General features: G+C 44.3%; 1 protein-coding gene across 3 annotated transcripts in view; it reads left to right on the forward strand.

The window, feature by feature from the left end:
* Positions 1–23,788, forward strand: part of LOC143934023 (cell adhesion molecule CEACAM1-like) — a 122,749-nt gene that overhangs the window by 34,038 nt on the left and 64,923 nt on the right. For all 3 annotated transcript variants that reach the window (XM_077457263.1, XM_077457261.1, XM_077457262.1), the window contains 2 exons: positions 2,871–3,149; positions 5,032–5,313. In XM_077457263.1, the coding sequence (XP_077313389.1) occupies positions 2,871–3,149; positions 5,032–5,313 (561 nt within the window). The remainder of the gene's footprint in view (positions 1–2,870; positions 3,150–5,031; positions 5,314–23,788) is intronic.

Here is a 23,788-nt window from a genome sequence, read left to right on the forward strand (position 1 = left end):
GGCCACATATCTTGGGGCCACTTAAAGCTAGAAACCCTAAATTAGGTATAAATACACAGTAGACGTAGCACTACAACATATCCAAATTTGGGGTTTCTAGCACCAAGTGACCCCAAGATACATGGCCATAAATTTGGGTCGCAAAATATTTTCAAATCCGGTTGAAATAGTTTCCAATGCGGTTGAAATAATTTCAAATCATGTTGAAATCATTTTGAATCCGGTAGAAATATTTGTTGATTTTGTAGTGCTAGTTCTACTGTGTTTGCATACCAAATTTGGGGTTCCTAGGTAGAAGTGGCCCCGAGATACATGGCCCCAAAGTCGGGTCGCAAAATGTCATTCTCTTCTGCAGAAAAGTACTTGACATATTGTCCATATCTCGGGGTCACCTGATGCTAGGAACCCCACAACTTGTGGCAGGTGACGTGGCAAGTGGACAATCCACAACTTGGTCATGTGGCACTCGTGGCCGGTCACATGGCACGTGTTATGGCAAGTGGACAATACACAACTTGTGGCAGGTGATGTGGCAAGTGGACAATACACAACTTGGTCATGTGGCACTCATGGCAGGTCATGAAATATATGCTAATAGTCTGCAGGAGATCTGGTGAGAAAACACAATAGATACTAATAGTCTGCAGGAGATCTGCAAAAAAATTAAATAGATGCCAATAGTCTGCAGGAGATCTGGTGAAAAAAACGAAATAGATACTAATAGTCTGCAGGAGATCTGCAAAAAATTAAATAGATGCTAATATTCTGCAGGAGATCTTATTAAAACAAATGGTAATCTGCAAAAAAATTCAGTCTATTCTCTATTTCTATTATAATCTTTTCTATTCAAATTCATTCTATACGAAATTCAAATGTCGAAAAAAAAAACAACACACACACACATATATATATATATATATATATATATATATATATATATATATATATATATATATATATAAAACCATCTTCCAAAATTCGAATTTAGTATATAATGATTTAGATTTTAATAGAATATAAAAGAATAGACTAGAAAAACAATAGAACAGAATAAAATATAATATATTCTATTCTGTTCTGTTCTATCATTTTTTTAGTCTATTTTCTATTTTATTATAATCTTTTCTATCCAAATTTAAAATGAATAAATTAAAAAATTTGAATTCATACTATTCGAAATTCAGATTTATTCTATTCAAATCTGAATTTCAGAAGATGGTTGTATATTCTTTCTATTTTATTCTATTAAATTATATTTTTTTCTATTCTGTTCTAATCTTTTCTATTTGAATTAGAAATTTTGGAAGATGGTTAGTTATACTTATATATAGATATGTCACATCAACTTTTCATACTTGCAGTGTACCAGTGCAAAAAAAACACACACATCTTATTTCATTTATATTTATGGTATCAATGAAGTTGTCATCATGCCTGATTGAAGTCACGATGTCGATCACAAGGCAAGTGCATATGCTGTATGTCATTGTCCACTTGCCACAAGTTGTGTATTGTATTTGTCCACTTACCACGATACCTGCCACAAGTTGTGTATTGTCGACTTGCCACTTCTCCTGCCACAAGTTGTGTATTGTTCACTTGCCACGAGTGCCACATGACCTGACACGAGTGCCCTGTGACTGGCCACGAGTGCCACGTGACCAAGTTGTGGATTGTCCACTTGCCACGTCACCTGCCACCAAGTGACCCCAGATATGGGGAAATATGGCAAGTACTTTTCTGCAGCAGAGAATGACATTTTGTGACCCAACTTTGGGGCCACGTATCTCGGGGCTACTTATAGCTAGAAACCCCAAATTAGGTATGCAGACACAGTAGACCTAGCACTACAACATCTCAAAATATGGGGTTTCTAGCACCAAGTGACTTCAAGATACATGGCCCTAAATTTGGGTCGCAAAATATTTTCGAATACGGTTGAAATAATTTCGAATCATGTTGAAATCATTTAGAATCCGGTTGAAATGTTTTCAAATGCGACCGATTTTTCGAATTTGGTAGAAAATGAAACAAAATCTAAAAACGAATTTAATGAATTTAATTAATTTATCGAATATAACTAAACTAAATTAACTAATTAACGAATTAAAACGAAACTAAACTAAACAATTTTTTTCCTTTTGCACATGTCTAATCGTAATTCTGATTATCATAAGCACAGTGAGATGCTACTTAACACTTGTATTTTATCGGTAAAAACATACTGAACTTCCCCCTCCCCCCAATCTCTCCCCTTCAATCCCTTTATGCCCAAGGAACCCATATGTGCACCAGTATGGTTCTGGGGTTACTGCTACATCACGATAATATGTGTAGAATTGTATAGAACATACAAATCAATAACGCCATATGAAAAATTGGATGAATATTCTCCATGCTTGTGAACCATTGTGCTTTTTTTTTTTTTTTTACTGTCCCCCCAACCACTCCCCTTTAACCCCTTTATGCCCAAGGAACCCATATGTGCGGTGGGGAAAAAAATGAGCTTTAATGGTCACGCGACATACATATGCGTCACTGGGTGGGCAATAAACTTTGCTTTGAGGCAGGGCGAGGGGTGGGGTTGAGAGCAGGGTTGAAGAGGGAGCCCTGTCAGAGATTGTAGGGCCCTGTACAGCCTACCTAACATCGGCTGCTGCTATATTGGATTGTCAAAAGAAACCATTGTTTGTATAGTTATTACAATAGTGAAATTGTAAAATGAAAATGTATGCTGTGATTATAGATCTCCCTTAAATTTTTTTTGCAGAGCAGAGGTATAAGGCCTTCACGTCTTTGATTAAAAAGGCTTTTTCCTATGTTTCCAGTCTGAGGTTTTGCTATAACTTCCCTTTTTTTCCCATTTCCAGCTGTTCTTGGTTCTCCTGCCCTTCATTGTAATGACACGTCTAACAGTCTCATCAGTGGCACTTATTTGTCTATTTATTGTGATGCCGGTAGTTTGAATGTCATTACTTACACCTTCTACCGGGATGGGAAGAATATCTGCTCTAAACCCCATGTGACTTGCCAGGATTCCTACCTCTACTTCCAGCCAATCACAGAGAGTGACAGCGGAAACTACACCTGCACCATCCAGAACCCTGTGAGCTCCAACACCAGCAACACCCTACAGCTAAATGTATCAGGTATGAGACTCATTCAAATATTTATCACAAAGTAAGCAGATTAGTACCCTTTTTAGAGTCGACGGTCATCTCTCTTGTAAAAGAAATCCTACCTGAAAAACATATATGGTGTGTGTGTGTGTGTGTGTTTGTGTGTGTATATATATATATATATATATATATATATATATATATATATATATATTTATTTATTTATTTATTTTTTTGCAAAAAAACAAAAAACTAGTTGTTACAAAAAGTGCCGGAAAAGGGCTGGTCTTCAAGTTAAATGAGCACAGATGTAGCTGAAGGAAAACACTGACTGCTTTTCAGTGCTAGCTTATCTTGGGAACAAAGAGCAACAAACCAAGGTTATTAAACCTGTCTGGATAATCTTTCCTGTGAATGGCTGGCTGAGGGTCTATGGCAGGCATAGAGAACAGCGAGCAGATCTGAGTAATTTTTTTTTTCAGGCAGATATGAGCAAACTGCAATAGATAAAGCAAATTAAAGGCTAACCAGGCATGTACTGGCTCGGGACTACCGGGAGTTTCCCGGTGGGCCGATGGCTCAGTGGGCCACTCTGATTTAAGGGGGCTGGTGATGGGCCACTCTGATGTAAGGGGGCTGGTGATGGGACACTCTGATGTAAAGGGGCTGCTGATGGGACACTCTGATGTAAAGGGGCTGCTGATGGGACACTCTGATGTAAGGGGGTGCTGATGGGACACTTGATTTGTAAGGGGGTGCTGATGGGACACTCTGATGTAAGGGGGTGCTGATGGGACACTCTTATGTAAGGGGGCTGCCCATGGGACACTCTGGTGTAAGGGGGTGCTGATGGGACACTCTGATGTAAGGGGGCTGGTAATGGGACACTGTGATGTAAGGGGTTCTGAGGGGACACTCTGTTGTAAGGGGGCTGGTGATGGGACAATCTGATGTAAGGGAGTGCTGATGGGACACTCAAAATTTAAGTGGGCCGGTCTGGATGAAATCCAGGGCCAAATTTCTGTCCCAGTCCAGCCCTAAGGCTAACTATGGTCAACCCATGATGTATTTTAGTTTTTGTTTTAAAGTGGTTGTAAACCCTTTACAACCACTTTAACCTACAGATAAGCCTAGATTAAGGCTTACCTGTAGGTGCAAGAAATATCTCCCAAACCTAAAAGGTTTAGGAGATATTTGCAGAAATAGCCGCAGCGATGTCTACAGTGCATGCACCGTAGACTTCGATCATGCATGGGAGTGACGTCATCACGGCTCTGGCCAGTCACAGAGCCCGAGCCATGATTCCCAGAAGTCACTCCAGGATAGATGGCTGCATCGGAGGAGGCGAATGAGGGTCGCTTCGGGGGCTTCAATCTCAGGTAAGCTATTCATAATGAGCTAGAATGCTATGCATACTAGCTCATTATGCCTTTGCCTGGCAGGGTGTATTTTTATTTTATTTTTTCCTGAGGCTTTACTTCCTCACTAACATTTCACTTATCTAATCTCTTATTTACATGTGCACAAAATATTCCCCTGCTAATAAAGAACAATCCAATGTCACTGTAATGTAATTCAAGCCTTTCTAAGCAGCTCTATTTTCCTTGCGAGAATAATTGTAAATGGACCAATGCTTTGGAACAAGAACATCTGCCAGGTTCATCTCTTTTATTTCACATCTATCTGGTTGGATAGTTTGTGACGTACCGGTACATTTCCATAATATCGAGGGTATGAAATTTCACCTTTTTGTCCAAAATCATAAAGGGAATGGAACGTTTTTTACACATTACTCAGTACTTGTGAAGTGGAGTTTTTCATATATACTGTATCAACGAGCATCATGCTGTATAATAAAAATAATTATTAATAAATCTGTATGATATAATGTAACTGGTTCATTATTTGACAGTTCCGGTCTCTGACGTGAAGTTAGCCAGTAATGCCACAGGACTAGTCTGGCCGGAATTAGATGTGGTGTCTCTGACCTGTTCAGCTCGTGATACAGATGTCACTTACTCCTGGAGCCTTCAGGGGGCACCACTGCCCCAGAACCCCCCATACTACCTCAGCGCAAACAACACAGTCCTCACAATCCGCCCCATCACTGCTAATGACAATGGAACCTTCACCTGTACAGCCTCCAACTGGATAAACAATGAGACCAGCGATGGAGTGATCTTCAATCTGGCCTGTGAGTATAAAAGGCTTCCATAGAACTTATTATAACTATGTCTTCTTGATATTTTTTTTCATATGCATCATTAATCATACCAGGGGAATGGATTCCATAGCCATTTGTTAGAAATTCACACTCTATTTGTTATGATATCACCAAAAATTTTAGATTTTATTCATTTTTAGTTATTGCCAGAACAGGAACAGAGGAGAAAATTTTCAGTGGCGACATGAATTCTGGAAAGTCACTTTGGAGGAATTTCCTCACATCCTGTTTAGGCTATAGGACAGGATGTCATGGAAAATCTCCCCAATGGGATGCAGACATACAAAACCCTCCCTTACACTATCCAAAGTGAAAAATATATAGTTTTGCCTTTAGTTCTACTTTTAAAATATTTTATGAACACAAAATTAAGACACCTGTTATGAGAGAAACAATGCTGACCTCACCTTTCTAAAAATGCTAATTCTTAGGATCTCATGCTAATAAGCTGATTTCCCGCTTCCAGAAAAAATAATGTAAATAAAGAACTTCTGACTCTGTAGACTGATCACAGACTTGTTCTAGGTCGGTAACTCGGAGAGTATTAAATCATTCAAGTACAGGGGCGGTCTGTCTATTAAGGGCACATGGGCGCCGCCCCCCCCATCCATTGATGTCCTCCCTATTCATGCATCCGGCCCCTTTCAGGATGCCGGATGCATGGATTCCAATTGGGGGGGGTGGACGGTTTTTTGAAGCACCTGATTAGAGCCCGATGCTCTAATAGGCTTCAAAATATGGTGGATTTGGGGCACAGGTGATGCAAACGGAGCCCTCCCGGGTGTATTATAATAGCCAATGAAAATTTGCTATTGTGACACTGATCCACCCCCTGGCCAATCAGGAAATGGGTTTTGAGACCCATCACCTGATTGGCTGAAAGGACAGGTGATCCTTTTGGACTCCTAGGAGGAGGGGAGAAGATGTATGGCCACCGTGATGGTGAAAAGGACACAGGAGGTGCTGCCTATGCCCAAAGATGATGCTGATGCCTGCCACCTGTCACCGAGATGGGGTAAGTGCCAAACCGACTGGCAGGCAGCAAGCGAGCGGAGGGGGATGGTTGTTTACCACCCCCCCCCCAAAAAAAAAAACACCAGCCACCACTGTTCAGGTAGCATTTTCATAAAGAAGAAAACTTCTGTATTTCTTTCATTAAATTTTTACTTTAAAGTAGAATTTCTGGCAAAACCTAAATACTCTTGTAGCACTAACCCCCGAAGGAGTTGCTGGTTCTTTTTGGGCTTACCGTTACCTTCTGTTCTGCTTGTTGCACATCTAGGGGATGTCCCGTGGTAAATAGCCCAGTAACTTGAGACTGACAACAGATCCACTTGAATGGATTTTATTTGCAAAACTTAGACAATTGAACAGTTTTTTAAATTGGGATCAGAGGGTTGGAAAGGAAGTTCAGGTACTCTAATGCCGTGTACACACGATTGGACTTTTCCGGTGGAGTAGGTCCGGCGGACAAACCGCCGTTCTATGGCGGGTGTCCGTCGGACTTTTGAAATGAATGGACTTGCCCACACACAGAGAAAAGTCCATTCATTTTGAATGAGGCTCCAGGTAGACGGGACTAGCGAAGGAGGTCAATGTCGCCACCTCCATCGGCGAGATTGACACGTCGCTGGTCCCATCCCCAGGTTTGGACTTAAAGGGGAAGTCCTATGCCGAAAAACAGCGTGGGGGTCCCCCCCAAGGTCCTTAGATCCTTATCCGAGCACGCAGCCCGGCCGGTCAGGAAAGTGAGTGGGGACGAGCAAGCGCCCCCCCCCCCCCCCTCCTGAGCCATACTAGGCCACATGCCCTCAACATGGGGGGTGCTTTAGGGAAGGGGGCTGCAACCCAAAGCACCTTGTCCCCATGTTGATGAGGACAAGGGCCTCTTCCTGACAACCCTGGCCGTTGGTTTTCAGGGGTCTGCGGGCAGGGGGCTTATCGGAATCCGGGAGCCCCCTTTAATAAGACCAGCGATGGAGTGATCTTCAATCTGGCCTGTGAGTATAAAAGGCTTCCATAGAACCTATTATAACTATGTCTTCTTGATATTTTTTTTCATATGCATCATTAATCATACCAGGGGAATGGATTCCATAGCCATTTGTTAGAAATTCACACTCTATTTGTTATGATATCACCAAAAATTTTACCAAAAATTCTGGAAAGTCACTTTGGAGGAATTTCCTCACATCCTGTTTAGGCTATAGGACTATAGGAAATCTCCCCAATGGGATGCAGACATACAAAACCCTCCCTTACACTATCCAAAGTGAAAAAATATATAGTTTTGCCTTTAGTTCTACTTTTAAAATATTTTATGAACACAAAATTAAGACACCTGTTATGAGAGAAACAATGCTGACCTCACCTTTCTAAAAATGCAAATTCTTAGGATCTCATGCTAATAAGCTGATTTCCCACTTCCAGAAAAAATTATGTAAATAAAGAACTTCTGACTCTGTAGACTGATCACAGACCTTTAATAAGGGGGCCCCCAGATACCGGCCCCCCACACAATGTACCCTTACCCATTCACCTGGTGAAAAAAGTGTAAATAAAACACAACACAAGGTTTTAAAATAATTTATTGCACAGCTCCGGTGGTCTTCCGTCTTGGGGTCTTCTCGCCGGACTCCTCCGCTATCTTCTGCTAGTTCTTTTACTAATGAAGGAGCTCGGCTTTCTTCTTCGCCACCGTCCGGGGGTCTTCTTCCAACTTCGGGGGTCTTGTCCCCCTCTTCGGTTCTTCTTGCTAGGCCTCTGCTTCCTTCTTCCAGCTCTTTTACTAGCAGTGGCCGCCGCCGCATTCTCTTCTCTTCTTCTCCTTCCTTGAGATGTTGACTCAATGCTGTCTCTGGCCGAAATGACAGGGACACGTTGTGCGGCGACTTATATAGGGACAAGGGGCCGGGTCAACGGGTAATGTCCCCGCCCCTTATGATGTCACAGTCCCAGAGGATGCTGGGACTGTGACATCATAAGGGGGTGGGGTCACCATGTGACATCATCCGGTGACCCCACCCCGTATCCCTATATAAGTTGCCACACAACGCGCCCCTGTCATTGTGGCCAGAGAGAAGAAGAATAGAAGGCAGCGGTGGCAGCGACGACAAAAGACCAGGCCACCGCTAGTAAAATACCTGGAAGAAGGAAGCGGAGGCCCGGCAAGAAGAACCGAAGAGAGGGACAAAACCTCCGAAGTCGGAAGAAGAGGCGGTGGCGACAGAAGTCCGGGACACCGCTAGTAAAAGAGCTATAGGTAGAACGAGGTGGCCTGGCAAGATGTACCGAAGAGGGGGACAAGACCCCCGAAGTCGGAAGAAGACCCCCGGATGGCGGCGGTGAAGAAGAAAGCCAGGCTCCTCTGCTAGTAAAAGAGCTAGCAGAAGATAGCGGAGGAGTCCAGCGAGAAGATCCCCAAGACGGAAGACCACCGGAGCTGTGCAATAAATTATTTTAAAACCTTGTGTTGTGTTTTATTTACACTTTTTTCACCAGGTGAATAGGTAGGGGTACATTGTATCCCATACTCATTCACATAGGGTGGGGGGCCGGTATCTGGTGGCCCCCTTATTAAAGGGACCCCGACAACCAATGGCCAGGGTTGTCGGGAAGAGGCCACAGGCTCCCCTTCCCCAAAGCACCCCCCATGTTGAGGGCATGCGGCCTGGTACAGCTCAGTACGGGAGGGCACTCGCTCGTCCCCACCCCCTTTCCTGACCGGCCGGGCTGCGTGCTCTGATAAGGGTCTGATATGGACCTTGGGGGGGGCCCCATGCCATTTTTTTGTCTTAGGACTTCCCCTTTAAGTCCATACCAGGTGACGGTACCAGTGACGCGTCGATCTCGCGGATGGAGATGGTGACATTGAACTCCTTCGCTAGTCCTGTCTACCTGGAGCCACATTCAAAATGAACTGACTTTTTTCCACGTGCAGGCAAGTCCGTTCATTTAAAAAGTCTGGCGAACTAGCACACAGACGGCCGGTGTGTCCGCCGGACTGCCGAGTCCGGTGGACAATTTTGAGTCAAAACTTCTTTCTAAGTCCGCCGTACTTTTGGGGAAAAAAAGTCCGCTGGAGCTCACACACGGGCGTATTGTGGCATTCCGATCATGTGTGCGGGGCATAAGTGTCAAAGTAAAAAAATGTTGAAGAACTTGCTCACTTTGACTGCATCCAGAGAATAGCCATTTGCAACTGGATGATCACTCAGGTTGGACAGTCCCTCTCTCACAAGGCCTAGCGGCCAACAAGGTGCTTACTCAGGAACAAGTCTCTGCCACAGACGTTGTTGTAGAACATACAAGATAATGTCTCTGCCACAGATGTTGTAGACCCCGTAGGAAAACTAACCTTGAAAACACTTGTAGGATACCTGACCTCTCAGCCTGCTTGGCGATATCCACAAGACCGGATTCTCTTGGTTACTTCAGCCCTTCCAGGCTCTTGCTAAGAAAACCAACCCGTACGTGGTGTTCTTCTGAAGAGTCCTCCCCTGGAATGCTTGAAGTACACTGGGTCTCTCCTGAACCGGAGACGGCACCCAACCACCTCAGAAACCTTCCTTTAGTTTCCTTGCCTCAGGCTAGCCAGCCCCGAGACATTAAAGTCAGGTGGATCTGCACCCCAAGCCATAGCCTTCCTGGGGGCTGGTCAGGAGGACCAGGACCAGGAAGTCAGTACACCATTCTGGATCAGAACCCCAAACTATGTGATGTCCGCATCTTAAATACCCTCTTCCAGAAAGCACAGCAAGAGTACCACTCCCACTGGCCGGGCTCCGAGAGAGAGCAACTTAAGCACCTAACCAGACCATAGTTCCACGCCTGCCAGAAGACAGTGCCCCCTGTGGCCAGGCTGAACATCTCACAGTCCAGTCTGACCGGTTTAGGTAAAATTGTCTAAATTGGACTTCAGCATCAAACTGTGGTTGAGGCAAAGTTTAACTTTGAAAAACGCATAGCGCGTGCTCTTCAGGAGCTGCCACTACACTCTCTTAAAAGCCTTCCCCCTAACATCTCTTCTGGCCAACCTGTGTAAGAAAGATCTGTATATTGCCACGGCTGCAGGGGAGAGGAAACAGCACTTAATGGCTGGTAATGCCTAGGAGAGGTGATGTCACCCATACAGTGCCTTGCAAAAGTATTCATCCCCTTGGCATTTTTCATGTTTTGTTGCCTCACAACATGGAATTAGCATGGATTATTTGAGGATTTGCATCATTTAATTTAGAGAACATGCCCACAACTTTGAATTTTCCTGTTATTTTGTCCTATTTGTTGCTTGCGTCACAATAAAAAAAAAAACTTCAATGTACATAACTATTCACCCCCTAAAGTCAATACTTTGTAGAGCCACCTTTTGCGGCTATCACAGCTCCAAGTCACTTTGGATAAGTCTCTATGAGCTTGCCACATCTTACCACTGGTATGTTTGCCCATTACTCCTTGCAAAACTGCTCCAGCTCTTTAAAGATTGCTGTTCACAAGCGCAAGCCATCCAACTTGAAGTCTGACCACAGATTTTCTATTGGATTGAGGTCTGAGCTTTGATTAAGCCATTCCAACACATTTACATGTTTCCCCTTAAACCACTCAAGTGTTGCTTTAGCAGTGTGTTTGGGGGGTCATTGTCCTGCTGGAAGGTGAACCTCCGTCCTAGCCTCAAATTGCACACAAAGTGGTACAGATTTTGCTCAAGAATATCCCTGTATTCAGCACCATCCACCTTTCTCTCAACTCTGACCAGCTTCCCAGTCCCGACTGCTGAAAAACATCTCCACAGCATGATGCTGCTACTACCATATTTCACTGTGGGGATAGTGTTCTTTGGGTGATGTGATGTGTTGGGTTTGCGCCAGACATAGCGTTTTCTTTGATGGCCAAGAAGTTAAATTGTAGTTTCCTCAGACCAGAGCACCTTCCTCCATACATTTTGGGAGTCTCTTTCTTCTGGCCACTCTGCCATAAAGCCCAACTCTATGGAGTGTACGGCTTATTGTTGTGTTATGTACAGATACTCCAGTTTCTGCTGTGGAACTCTGCAGCTCCTCCAGGGTTTCCTTAGGTCTCTGTGCTGCCTCTCTGATTAATGCCCTCCTTGCCCAGTCCATGAGTTTTGGTGTGTGGCTGTCTCTTGGTTTGCTGTTGTGCCATGTTCTTTCCATTTGGGTATGATAGATTTGATGGTACTCCCAGGGATCATCAAAGATTTGGATATTTTTTTTGTAATCTAACCCTGACTTGTACTTCTCAACAACATAGTCACTGACTTGTTTGGAGAGTTTCTTGGTCTTCATGGCAGTGTTTAGGTTAGTGGTGCCTCTTGCTTAGGTGTTGTAGCCTCTGGGGCCTATCATAAAGGTGTGTGTATATGCAATGACAGATCATGTGTCACTTAGATTGCACACAGGTGGACTTCATTTCACTAATTATGTGACTTCTGAAGGTAATTGGTTGCACCAGAGCTTTTTATGGGCTTCATAACAAAGGGGGTGAATACATATGAACATGCCAATTATCCGTTTTTTATTTTTGAAAAAATGTTTTATGTATATATTTTTCTTCACCAGCTTAGACTATTGTGTTCTGAAACATCACATATAATTCAGATTAGAAAAACCTTGAACTAAAGGCTGTAATGTAACAAAATATGTCAAAAGCCAAGGGGGTGAATACTTTTGCAAGGCACTGTAGCCTCCTATCGCCCATCTGTTGTCCCTGCTGCCTTTTCTCCCCTGCAACTGGCTGCCACAGAGAAACAGTATCACCTTAACGGATGGGAGCGGCCTGAAAAAAGGTAAGTATACAAATCTTTCTTACACAGGTTAGCCAGAAAGTGTTTTAATAATGCTCCCTGGCCCCCTAATGCACGAGCGGACTTTTCAACAGACTAGGTCCGGCGGTCTTCCCGACGGACTTTCGGCGGAGTTCCGATGGACTTTCCAAATGAATGGATTTTGCCCCACACAATCATACCAAAGTCCGACGGATTTGAACGTGATGACGTACGACCGGACGAAAATAAGGAAGTTCATAGCCAGTAGCCAATAGCTGCCCTAGCGTTGATTTTCGTCCGTCGGACTAGCATACAGACGAACAGATTTTTCGACCGGACTCGAGTCCATCAGAAAGATATGAAACATGTTTTAAATCTAAAGTCCGCCAGATTTTTTGACAGCAAAGGTTCGATGAAGCCCACACAAGATCGAATTGTCTGGGCGATTCCTCACGTCAGACCTAGTCCGTCGAAAAGTCAGCTCGTGTGTACGCGGCATTAGAGTAGTAGGATTTGACAGGAATCTGAATTTGAATTTGATACCAACCCACAGATTTACACAAACACCAGCCATTTAAGTTTCTCTCTGAAGTGTAATGCTGCCAATGTGGGCTTCCCCTAATTCTAGTTAAACTTCATATATACATTCCATTCTATTGCTTAGTCACATAGTAAAAGTAGGAAAGAGAAAAACTTTTTTGCTATCATATTATATAAATAAGTGCTGGGTGTTATAATAAGTGAGTAAATAACATTGTTTTATGATGACAAAAAGAGGGATGTTGTAAAAAAAGAATTCCCTCCAAGATTATCTAAAATGACTAGCCTCTTAATAGTAGCATAATTTGGTTAATGAGGAGATTCAACAAATGGGGATAACTAAAGAAGGTGGGATGAAAGTTCCATAAGATGTGAAGGTTAGGGGTGAGCTTCGAGTTCGAGTCGAACTCATGTTCGACTCGAACATTGCCTGTTCGCCTGTTCAGCGAACAGTGAACAATTTGGGCTGTTCGCAGCAAATTCGAAAAGCCGGAACACCCTATACAAGTCTATGGGAGAAATCTAAAGTGCTCATTTTAAAGGGTAATATGCAGGTTACTGTCCTAAAAAGTGTTTGGGGACCAGGGTCCTGCCCCAGGGGACATGGATCAATGCAAAAAGAAGTTTTAAAAACGGCCGTTTTTTCAGGAGCCGTGATTTTAATAATGATTAAAGTGAAACAATAAAAGTGTAATATTCCTTTAAATTTCGTAGCTGGGGGGTATCTACAGTGGTGTGAAAAAGTGTTTGCCCCCTTCCTCATTTCCTGTTCCTTTGCATGTTTGTCACACTTAAGTGTTTCGGAACATCAAACCAATTTAAACAATAGTCAAGGACAACACAAGTAAACACAAAATGCAATTTGTAAATGAAGGTGTTTATTATTAAAGGTGAAAAAAAAATCCAAACCATCATGGCCCTGTGTGAAAAAGTGATTGCCCCCTAAACCTAATAACTGGTTGGGCCACCCTTAGCAGCAACAACTGCAACCAAGCGTTTGCGATAACGTGCAATGAGGCTTTTACAGCGTCCTGGAGGAATTTTGGCCCACTCATCTTTGCAGAATTGTCCTAATTCAGTTACATTAGAGGGTTTTCGAGCATGAACGGCCTTTTTAAGGTCATACCACAACATCTCAATAGGATTCAGGTCAGGACTTTGGCTAGGCCACTCCAAAGTCTTCATTTTGTTTTTCTTCAGCCATTCGGTGGTGGACTTGCTGGTGTGTTTAGGATCATTGTCCTGCTGCAGAACCCAAGTTCGTTTCAGCTTGAGTACGCAAACAGATGGTCGGACATTCTCCTTCAGGATCTCTTGGTAGACAGCAGAATTCATAGTTCCTTTTATCACGGCAAGTCTTCCAGGTCCTGAAGCAGCAAAACAGCCCCAGACCATCACACTACCACCACCATATTTTACTGTTGGTATAATGTTCTTTTTATGAAATGCAGTGTTCCTTCTACGCCAGATATACTTGGACACACACCTTCCAAAGAGTTCCACTTTTGTCTCATCCGTCCACAGAATGTTGTCCCAAAAGTCTTGGGGATCATCAAGATGTGTTGTGGAAAAATTGAGACGAGCTTTGATGTTCTTTTTGCTCAGCAGTGGTTTTCTCCTTGGAACTCTGCCATGCAGGCCATTTTTGCCCAGTCTTTTCCTGATGGTGGAGGCATGAACGCTGACCTTAACTGAGGCAAGTGAGGCCTGCAGTTCCTTGGACGTTGTTGTGGGGTCTTTTGTGACCTCTTGGATGAGTCGTCGCTGCGCTCTTGGGGTAATTTTGGGCGGCCGGCCACTCCTGGGAAGGTTCACCACTGTTCCATGTCTTCGCCATTTGTGGATAATGGCTCTCACTGTGGTTCGCTGGATTCCCAAAGCTTTGGAAATGGCTTAATAACCCTTTCCAGACTGATAGATCTCAATTACTTTCTTTCTCAATTGTTCCTGAATTTCTTTGGGTCTCGGCATGATGTGTAGCTTTTAAGGATCTTCTGGTGGACCTTACTGTGTCAAGCAGCTCCTATTTAAGTGATGCCTTGATTGTGAACAGGTGTGGCAATAATCAGGCCTGGGTGTGGCTAGAGAAATTGAACTCAGGTGTGGACAACCACAGTTATAGTATGTTTTAACAAGGGGGGCAATCACTTTTTCACACAGGGCCATGATGGTTTGGATTTTTTTTCACCTTTAATAATAAACACCTTCATTTACAAATTGCATTTTGTGTTTACTTGTGTTGTCCTTGACTATTGTTTAAATTGGTTTGATGTTCTGAAACACTTAAGTGTGACAAACATGCAAAGGAACAGGAAATGAGGAAGGGGGCAAACACTTTTTCACACCACTGTATAGTATGCCTGTGAAGGGGCGCATGTTTCTGCTGCTTAGAACTGTCCCTGCACAAAGTGTCATTTGTGCAGGAAAAAAAGTCTTTTAAAATCACTTGCGGCTAAATTGTCGGGTCTCCGTAATACAGAGAACACTCAATGAGTGTTCTCTGTATTAGCCAACAATTCATTCATTCATTGATTAAAAAAAAAAATAATAAAATAAAAACGTGGGGGGTTAGCCTAAATTCAATTACCAGGCCCTTCAGGTCTGACATGGATATTAAGGGGAACCCCGTGTCAAATAAAAAAAAAATTGACGTGGGGGTCCCCCTAAATATCCATACCAGACCCTTCAGGTCTGATATGGATATTAAGGGGAACCCCGCATCAAATTAAAAAAAAATTGACGTGGGGGTCCCCTTAAAAATCCATATCAGACCCTTTATCCGAGCACGTAACCTAGCAGGCCGCAGGAAAAGAGGGGGGGACGAGAGAGCGGCCCCCCTCCCTCCTGAACCGTACCAGGCCACATACCCTCAACATTGGGAGGATGCTTTGGGGGTCTGTGACCCCTCAAAGCACCTTGTCCCCATGCTGATGAGGACAAGGGCCTCATCCTCACAACCCTGGCCGTTGGTTGTGAGGGTCAGCGGGCGGGGGGCTTATCAGAATCTGGAAGCCCCTTTTAACAAGGGGACCCCCAGATCCCAGCCCCCCCCTGTTTAAAATGGTAAGGGGGTACAAAAGTACCCCTACCATTTCACAAAGAAAGTGTCAAAATGGTTAAATAAGACAAACACACTTTTGAAAAATTCCTTTATTAAAAATGAAAAAAATAAAAAAAAGATTCCAGCGGTGCTAATCCACTCTTGCTATCCAGCGACGGATCTCCGGGGTCCAGCGATAGGTGATCACATATCCAGCGACGGGGGATCTCTCAGTCCAGCGCTGTCCATACATCCTTCTTCTGTCTCCAGTGCGGAGACACTGCAGAGAGCCCAGCGCTGACGTTTCTTATATTAGGAGGGTGGGGCCACCCGTCACCTGACCCCGCCTCCCTCTGACGCTGGTGAAGGGAGCCAGGGGTTCCCCAGTGACGTGTGGGTGACCCCGCCCCCTCTGATGTAGCGCAGGGGCCCTTTGCTGGTGGACATATCCCCACAGTGGAAAGCTCCTTGGGGATGTAGAGAAGTGTTTGCAAATGGATCTCAACCAGTATCAGTCTGCCCCCCAGTCAGCTCTTTAGAGCGGGCTCAGGGAGTACTAACACTGGGAGACACTATGACAATACATGTGGAAATTTTATGAAAATGTATCTTAATAATAGTTCTCAGCTGGCTGCTGTGGTCACACATTTTAAATAGAGTGTCATAATACACTGTATGGGCATTGGTATGTTGTCATGCCAATCATTTTAAAAATACACATCAATGCTCATGCACATGCACAATGCACCACAAAAAGCACTGCAAAGCAATGCAGCAAAACACATTTTTTTGTATGCTAAGGTGCATTGCAATAGTCCTTTTAAATGGGCTGCCTAACTTAATGCAGTGTACCGTGATGTGCTGCAAGTGTGAAAAAGTATGCATTGAATACTGTGTGTGTATGTATGTATGTATATATGTATGTATGTGTGTATATGTATATAATGTGTGTGTGTGTATATTTACAGTATATCACAAAAGTGCGTACACCCCTAATGGTTTCGTAAATATTTTATTAAAACTTTTCATGTGACAACACTGAAGAAATTACACTTTGCTAAATTATAAAGTAGTGAGTAGGGATGAGCCGAACACCCCCCAGTTCGGTTCGCACCAGAACTTGCGAACGACCCCCGCGTTCGGTACGAACGTTAGAACCCCATTGAAGTCTATGGGACTCGAACGTTCGAATTGGAAAGTGCTAATTTTAACGGCTAATATGCAAGATAGTGTCCTAAAAAGGGTTTGGGGACCTGCCTCCTGCCTCAGGGGACATGGGTCACTGCAAAAAAAAGTTTTAAAAACGGCCGTTTTGGCGGGAGCACTGATTTTAATGACGATTAAAGTGAAAAAAAAAAAGTGAAATATTCCTTTAAATATGGTGCCTGGGGGGTGTCTGTAGTATGCCTGTGAAGTGCCACGTGTTTCCCGTGTTTAGAACAGTCCCTGCACAAAATGTCATTAAACGGAAATAACACCATTTAAAACTGCTTGCGGTTTTAATGTTATATCTGGTTCCTGCAATATGGTTGAAAATCATTGAGAAACATGGCATGGGTAGCCCTCCCTGCCCATTACCAGCCTATTTGGGTATTGTACGCATATTAAGGGGAACCCCGTACCCATATTAAAAAAAGGAAATGCGTGTGGCCCCCAGGCCCTATATACTCAGAACAGCAGTATACAGGCGGTGCAAACAAGACAGGGACTGTGTAGGTTTGTTGTGTTAAGTTGAATCTGTTTGTCATTTTCAACCGGTACATTTTTAAAGTGTAGCTCCAGTCAAAAAAACTATCTTTAAGCTTTTTGGAAAACATAGGGAAGGGTTATCACCCCTGTATAATTTGTTTTGTCGTCCATCTTTTTTCATCTCACTTGCTGCTGTCTCCTTGCGTTTGCAAGTAGGAGATGTTTGTAAGTTGGATGTTTGAAAGTAGGGGCCTGCCCTATATTATAGCGGTATGTACTGGGTACAGAGCACGCAGACAGCACGCACTATCTCCTAACACTACTGACTGCAAGCTCTATTATTAACCACTTGTTAGCCCAATGTTTGCATAAAGTGAAAGATGAAGTTATGCTGAGTAAATAGATATCAAACATGTCACTCTTCAAAATTGCACATGCCCGTGGAATGGCGCCAAACGTCGCTACTTAAAAAATCCCCATAGGCTACGCTTTAATTTTTTTTTTTTACTGGTTACATGTTTTGAGTTGCAGAGGAGGTCTAGGACTAGAATTATTGCTCTCGCTCTAACATTCTCGGCGATACCTCACATGTGTGGCACATGCGAGCACATGGGGACATGGGCGCTTTAATTTTTATTTTATTTTTTTATTGTTCATTTTACTTTATTTATTTTAGTTTGACATTTTTTTCCCCAAAAATATATTTTTGATCACTTTTATTCCTATAAATGTAAACATCCCTTGTAATAGGAATATGGGGTGACAGGTCCTCTTTACAGTGAAATCTGGGGGGTCAATATGACCCCACATCTCACCTCTAGGCTGGGAAGCCTGAAATAAAAAATAAAAAAAAGATTCTGGCTTTGATCGTACTGGCGAGTTGGTAGAAGCACCGGAGGGCGGTGAGGGGTGGGGGGCGTCTATGGCTGGGTATTTCAGGGTATCACCGAGTATGGCTGGGTATCTCTGAGTATGGCTGGGTATGGCAATTTATGGCAGGGTATTACAGAGTATTGGTGGGGTATTGGCGGGGTACTACAGAGTAATAGCAGGGTACTGCAGAGTATTGGGGGTACTACAGAGTAATGGCAGGGTACTGCAGAGTATTGGGGGTACTGCAGAGTATTGGGGGGTACTGCAGAGTAATGGGGGTTACTGCAGAGTAATGGGGGTTACTGCAGAGTAATGGCAGGGTACTGCAGAGTATTGGGGGGTACTGCAGAGTAATGGGGGTTACTGCAGAGTAATGGGGGGTACTGCAGAGTAATGGCGGGGTACTGCAGAGTAATGGCAGGGTACTGCAGAGTATGCACTGGTATTGCAGAGTATTGGCAGGGAATTGAGGGGTTAAATTCGGTGAGCAGCGATGTGGGCACTGCAGATGCAGCCCACATCGCTGCTGACACCGATCTCTTTCCCCTCTGCTGTACCGATCGGTACAGAGAGGGGAGGGAGGAACCGGCGTCATAACATGACGCCGGTTTGTTTCCAAGTGATCACTCCGTCATTTGACGGAGCAATCACGTGGTAAACGGCCGCTATGAGGGCCGTTTACCGTGATCCGTGATGCACCGGGTCCTGTGGACCCGGCGGTCACGGATGCTCTCGAGTGCGCACACCTCGGGGCACGCAAGAGCAGAATTCTGGGAGGCCGTTAATTAACGGCCTCTCAGAGTTAAACAACCGCCCGGAAGCCGTTAATCGGCAATGGGCAGTTGTTAAGTGGTTAAAGCTAGATCACTAGCTATATAGGTGAGGTGAATATAGTGGTGTATACTGCAGTCAGGACACAGACAACAACCACTACACAGCAGCAACATAGAAAATCAGCCAAAAACGATTGGTGTGTACTGTGTTGAAGGTACACAGAACACCCACTGCTTCAGATGCTAAGTAACACACTACACGAAGCCGCCTCAAAGGCGGCCTTATATAGTGTGGGGCGTGCACTACACAGCCTGAGCTATGATTGGCCACAGGCAGGATGCCTGTGGCCAATCATGGCTCTCCTCGCTGCCGGCGCTGCGATTGGCCAAGCATGCGGGGTCACAGTGCATGCTTGGCCAATCATCGGGCAGCAATGCACTGCGCCAACGCAGTGCATTATGGTCCGCGCGCGCGTCACTCGAATTTTGACGCGAACGGCCAAAACGTTCGGAATTCGCCGAACGCACGAACAGCCAATGTTCGAGTCGAACGTACGTTCGACTCGAACACGAAGCTCATCCCTAGTAGTGAGTGTGCAGCTTGTATAACAGTGTAAATTTGCTGTCCCCTCAAAATAACTCAACACACAGCCATTCATGTCTAAACTGCTGGCATAAAAAGTGCGTATACCCCTAAGTGAAAATGTCCAAATTGGGCCTACTTAGCCTTTTTTCCTCCCCGATGTCATGTGATTCATGTTAAATTTGGTGTTATCGCTCTCACTCTCTCATACTGGTCACTAGAGGTTCAACATTGTATCTCATGGCAAAGAACTCTGAGAGGATCTGAAAAAAAGAATTGTTGGTCTACATAAAGATGGGCTAGTCTATAAGAAGATTGCCAACACCCTGAAACTGAGCTGCAGCACAGTGGCCAAGACCATACAGCGGTTTAACAGGACAGGTTCCACTCAGAACAGGCCTCGCCATGATCGACCAAAGAAGTTGAGTTCACATGCTCAGCATCATATCCAGAGGTTGTCTTTGGAAAATAGACATGTGAGTGCTGGCAGCATTGCTGTTGGGGTTGAAGGAGTGGAGTCAGCCTGTCAGTGCTCAGCCCATATGCCGCACACTGCATCAAATTGGTCTCATGGCTAATGTCCCAGAAGGAAGCCTCTCCTAAAGATGATGCGCAAGCAAGCCCACAAACAGTTTGCTGAAGACAAGCAGACTTCTGGAGCCATGTCCTGTGGTCTGATGAGACCAAGATAAATGTATTTGGTTCAGATGGTGTCCAGCGTGTGTGGCGGCAACCAGGTGAGGAGTACAAAGACAAGTAAGTCTTGCCTACAGTCAAGCATGGTGGTGGGAGTGTCATGGTCTGGCACTGGGGAGCTACAGTTCATTGAGGAAACCATGAATGCCAACATGTACTGTGACATACTAAAGCAGAGCATGATTCCTTTCAGAGACTAGGCCGTAGAACAGTATTCCAACATAACGACCCACAAACACACTTCCAAGATGACCACTGTCTTGGTAAGAAGCTGAGGGTAAAAGTGATGGACTGGTCAAGCAGATCTCCAGACCTATACCCTACTGATGATCTGTGGGGCATCCTCAAATGGAACGTGGAGGAGCGCAAAGTCTCTAACGTCCACCAGCTCCATGATGTCGCCCTAAAGGAGTGGAAGAGTACTCCAGTGACAACCTGTGAATCGACGGTGAACTCCATGCCCAAGAGGGTTAAGGCAGCATTTGAAAATAATGGTGGCCACACAAAATATTGACACTTTGGGCCCAATTTGGACATTTTCACTTAGGCGTTTACTCCCTTTTGTTGCCAGCGGTTTAGACATTAATGGCTGCATGTTGAGTTATTTTGAGGGGACAGCAAATTTACACCGTTACACAAGCTGTACACTCACTACTTTACATTGTAGCAAAGTGTCATTTCTGTGGTGTTGTCACATGAAAAGATAGAATAAAATATTTACATAAATGTGAGGGGTGTGCTCACTTTTGTGAGATACTGTGTGGTGTGTGTGTATATATATATATATATGTATATATATATATATATGTATATATATAATTTTTTTTTTATATTATGACTTTTTTCAGCCGAAACTCGGCAGAACTGCGTTCCGCCACCTAGAGTAGCCAGTCTGTCAGTCAACACTGAAACCAGTGCAGGAAGTTCTCTATATTACTTCCTCCACCGGCTGTATGCTGGCGCCAGCACCCAGAGCACCTTCCCACACCTGATTATAGGTGCTCCGGATCCAGACACTGCAACTGTAAGGAGTTTTTTAATCTGGGTCTTCCAGGGGTATCTTCTGTCCCCCCTGCTGCCTGTCAGATCAGTGTAGCATGAAGTGTACTGCACAGTGTTATAGAATGGAGCTGACTGCACAGTTCTAATCCTGTGAAGATAAACTGAGCTATAAACTTTGAAGAGGTGAGAGCTGTGAAGGGAAAGGGGGGAGAAGGATGGGAGGGGTAGCTGTGTAGACTGCAGAAAGACAGCTGTGTAGATGTTGAGGTTGTTCTGCAGAGGTCAGAGCTGGGGCTGGGGGGGGGGGTTATTTGTGAACAGTGAAAGCTGTGTGTGGAGATGGGGGAGCAGAGGTGAAATATTGGAGGTTGAGATCTATGGATTAAGGGGAGCTGTAGCCAGGGGTGCAGAAGTGAAATGTGGAGGGACAGATAGATAATCTGTGGATGGGGGTGCAGAGGTAACATGTTGACAGAGGGTACAAAGGTGAGCTGTGGATGGGGGAGAGCGCACGGCCGCACGCTAAGGTGAACGGTGTGCTGTTGATGGGGGAGAGAGAAGATGGCCTGTGAATGGGAGAGAGGGTGACCTATAGACAGTTGAGAGACAGTGAGCTTTAGATGGGGAGGCAAGGTGAGAGAGGGTGACATATGGAGGGGGACCTCCCTGACTTGAGGGGGTGGGAGTTGAGCTATGAATGGAGATGCTAATATTTTTTATGCACACTTAGTGATACACACTCCTCCACTGCACAACTCTGTGTGTTACACTTTCCTGAACTTCGAATTGTGTGTGAAATGCAGTTCTGAGCCTTGACCAAATCCATTATTTGGCATTATTTTACTTCTCTTCCCCAAGCAAGGAAGGGTGCGCGCACACACACACACACACACACACACACACACACACACACACACACACACACACACACACACACACACACACACACACACACACACACACACACACACACACACAAAAAGTATGTGAACCCTTTTGAATGATATGGATTTCTGCACAAATTGGTCATAAAATGTGATCTGATCTTCATCTAAGTCACAACAATAGACAACCACACTCTGCTTAAACTAATAACACACAAAGAATTAAATATTACCATGTTTTTATTGAACATACCATGTACACATTCACAGTGCAGGTGGAAAAGGTATGTGAGCCCTTGGATTTAATAACTGGTTGAACCTCCTTTGGCAGCAATAACTTCAACCAAACATTTTCTGTAGTTGCAGATCAGACATGCACAACGGTCAGGAGTAATTCTTGACCATTCCTCTTTACAGAACTGTTTCAGTTCAGCAATATTCTTGGGATGTCTGGTGTGAATTGCTTTCTTGAGGTCATGCCACAGCATCTCAATCGGGCTGAGGTCAGGACTCTGACTAGGCCACTCCAGAAGGCGTATTTTCTTCTGTTTAAGCCATTCTGTTGTTGATTTACTTCTATGCTTTGGGTCATTGTCCTGTTGCAACACCCATCTTCCGTTGAGCTTCAGCTGGTGAACAGATGGCCTTAAGTTCTCCTGCAAAATGTCTTGATAAACTTGGGAATTCATTTTTATTCGATGGTAGCAATCTGTCCAGGTCCTGATGCAGCAAAGCAGCCCATGCCCCCGCCACCATACTTCACAGTTGGGATGAGGTTTTGATGTTGGTGTGCTGTGCCTCTTTTTTTCCACACATAATGGTGTTTCTTCCAAACAACTCAACTTTGGTTTCATATGTCCACAGAATATTTTGCCAGTACTGCTGTGGAACATCCAGGTGCTCTTGTGCAAACTGTAAACATGCAGTAATTTTTTGGAAGCCACCACAGTGGCTTCCTCTGTGATATCCTCCCATGAAATCCTTTCTTGTTTAGTGTTTTACATATCGTAGATTCACTAACAGGGATTTTAGCATATGCCAGAGACTTTTGTAAGTCTTTAGCTGACACTCTAGGATTCTTCTTCACCTCATTGAGCAGTCTGCGCTGTGCTCTTGATACAGTTTGTAAGGGCGCTCTGAACTTCAGGACCAAGCAAAAAAAACAGATGTCTTTATGAACCAGAAAGTCTATAATAGGGTATCTTCCACACTTAGGGCTGCACTTATGGAGAGAAGCAATCTCTGAATAGGAAACAGAAAAACAAAGAAAAGGCGCCTCTAAGTGTAGAATTAAAAGCTGTTTAATTTCCCCAAAAAGGGGTAAAAACACTTACAAGATATGTAGACTGGCAGAGCATATCATTAATATCCATGTAGGTGGTCCGGCATGAATGCAGTGGTCACTGGCATATACCAGTTCTTTAGGCTGTGTGTGTCCAGTAGCAGGGAGGTCCAGGGGATGCCAACAGGAAAAACAGCAGGGAGCTCCAAGAGAACTGACAGGCCAGTCCGCAATCACAGTCTCAAAACATGAGGATCCTGGAAGTGACGTCAGCGGCAGGAGACAATAACCAGCAACCAGCG

The sequence above is a fragment of the Lithobates pipiens genome, unplaced genomic scaffold, assembly GCF_037356315.1.
Source record: "Lithobates pipiens isolate NorthernLeopardFrog02 unplaced genomic scaffold, aLitPip1_a1.2 Scaffold_27, whole genome shotgun sequence".
NCBI lineage: Eukaryota > Metazoa > Chordata > Amphibia > Anura > Ranidae > Lithobates > Lithobates pipiens.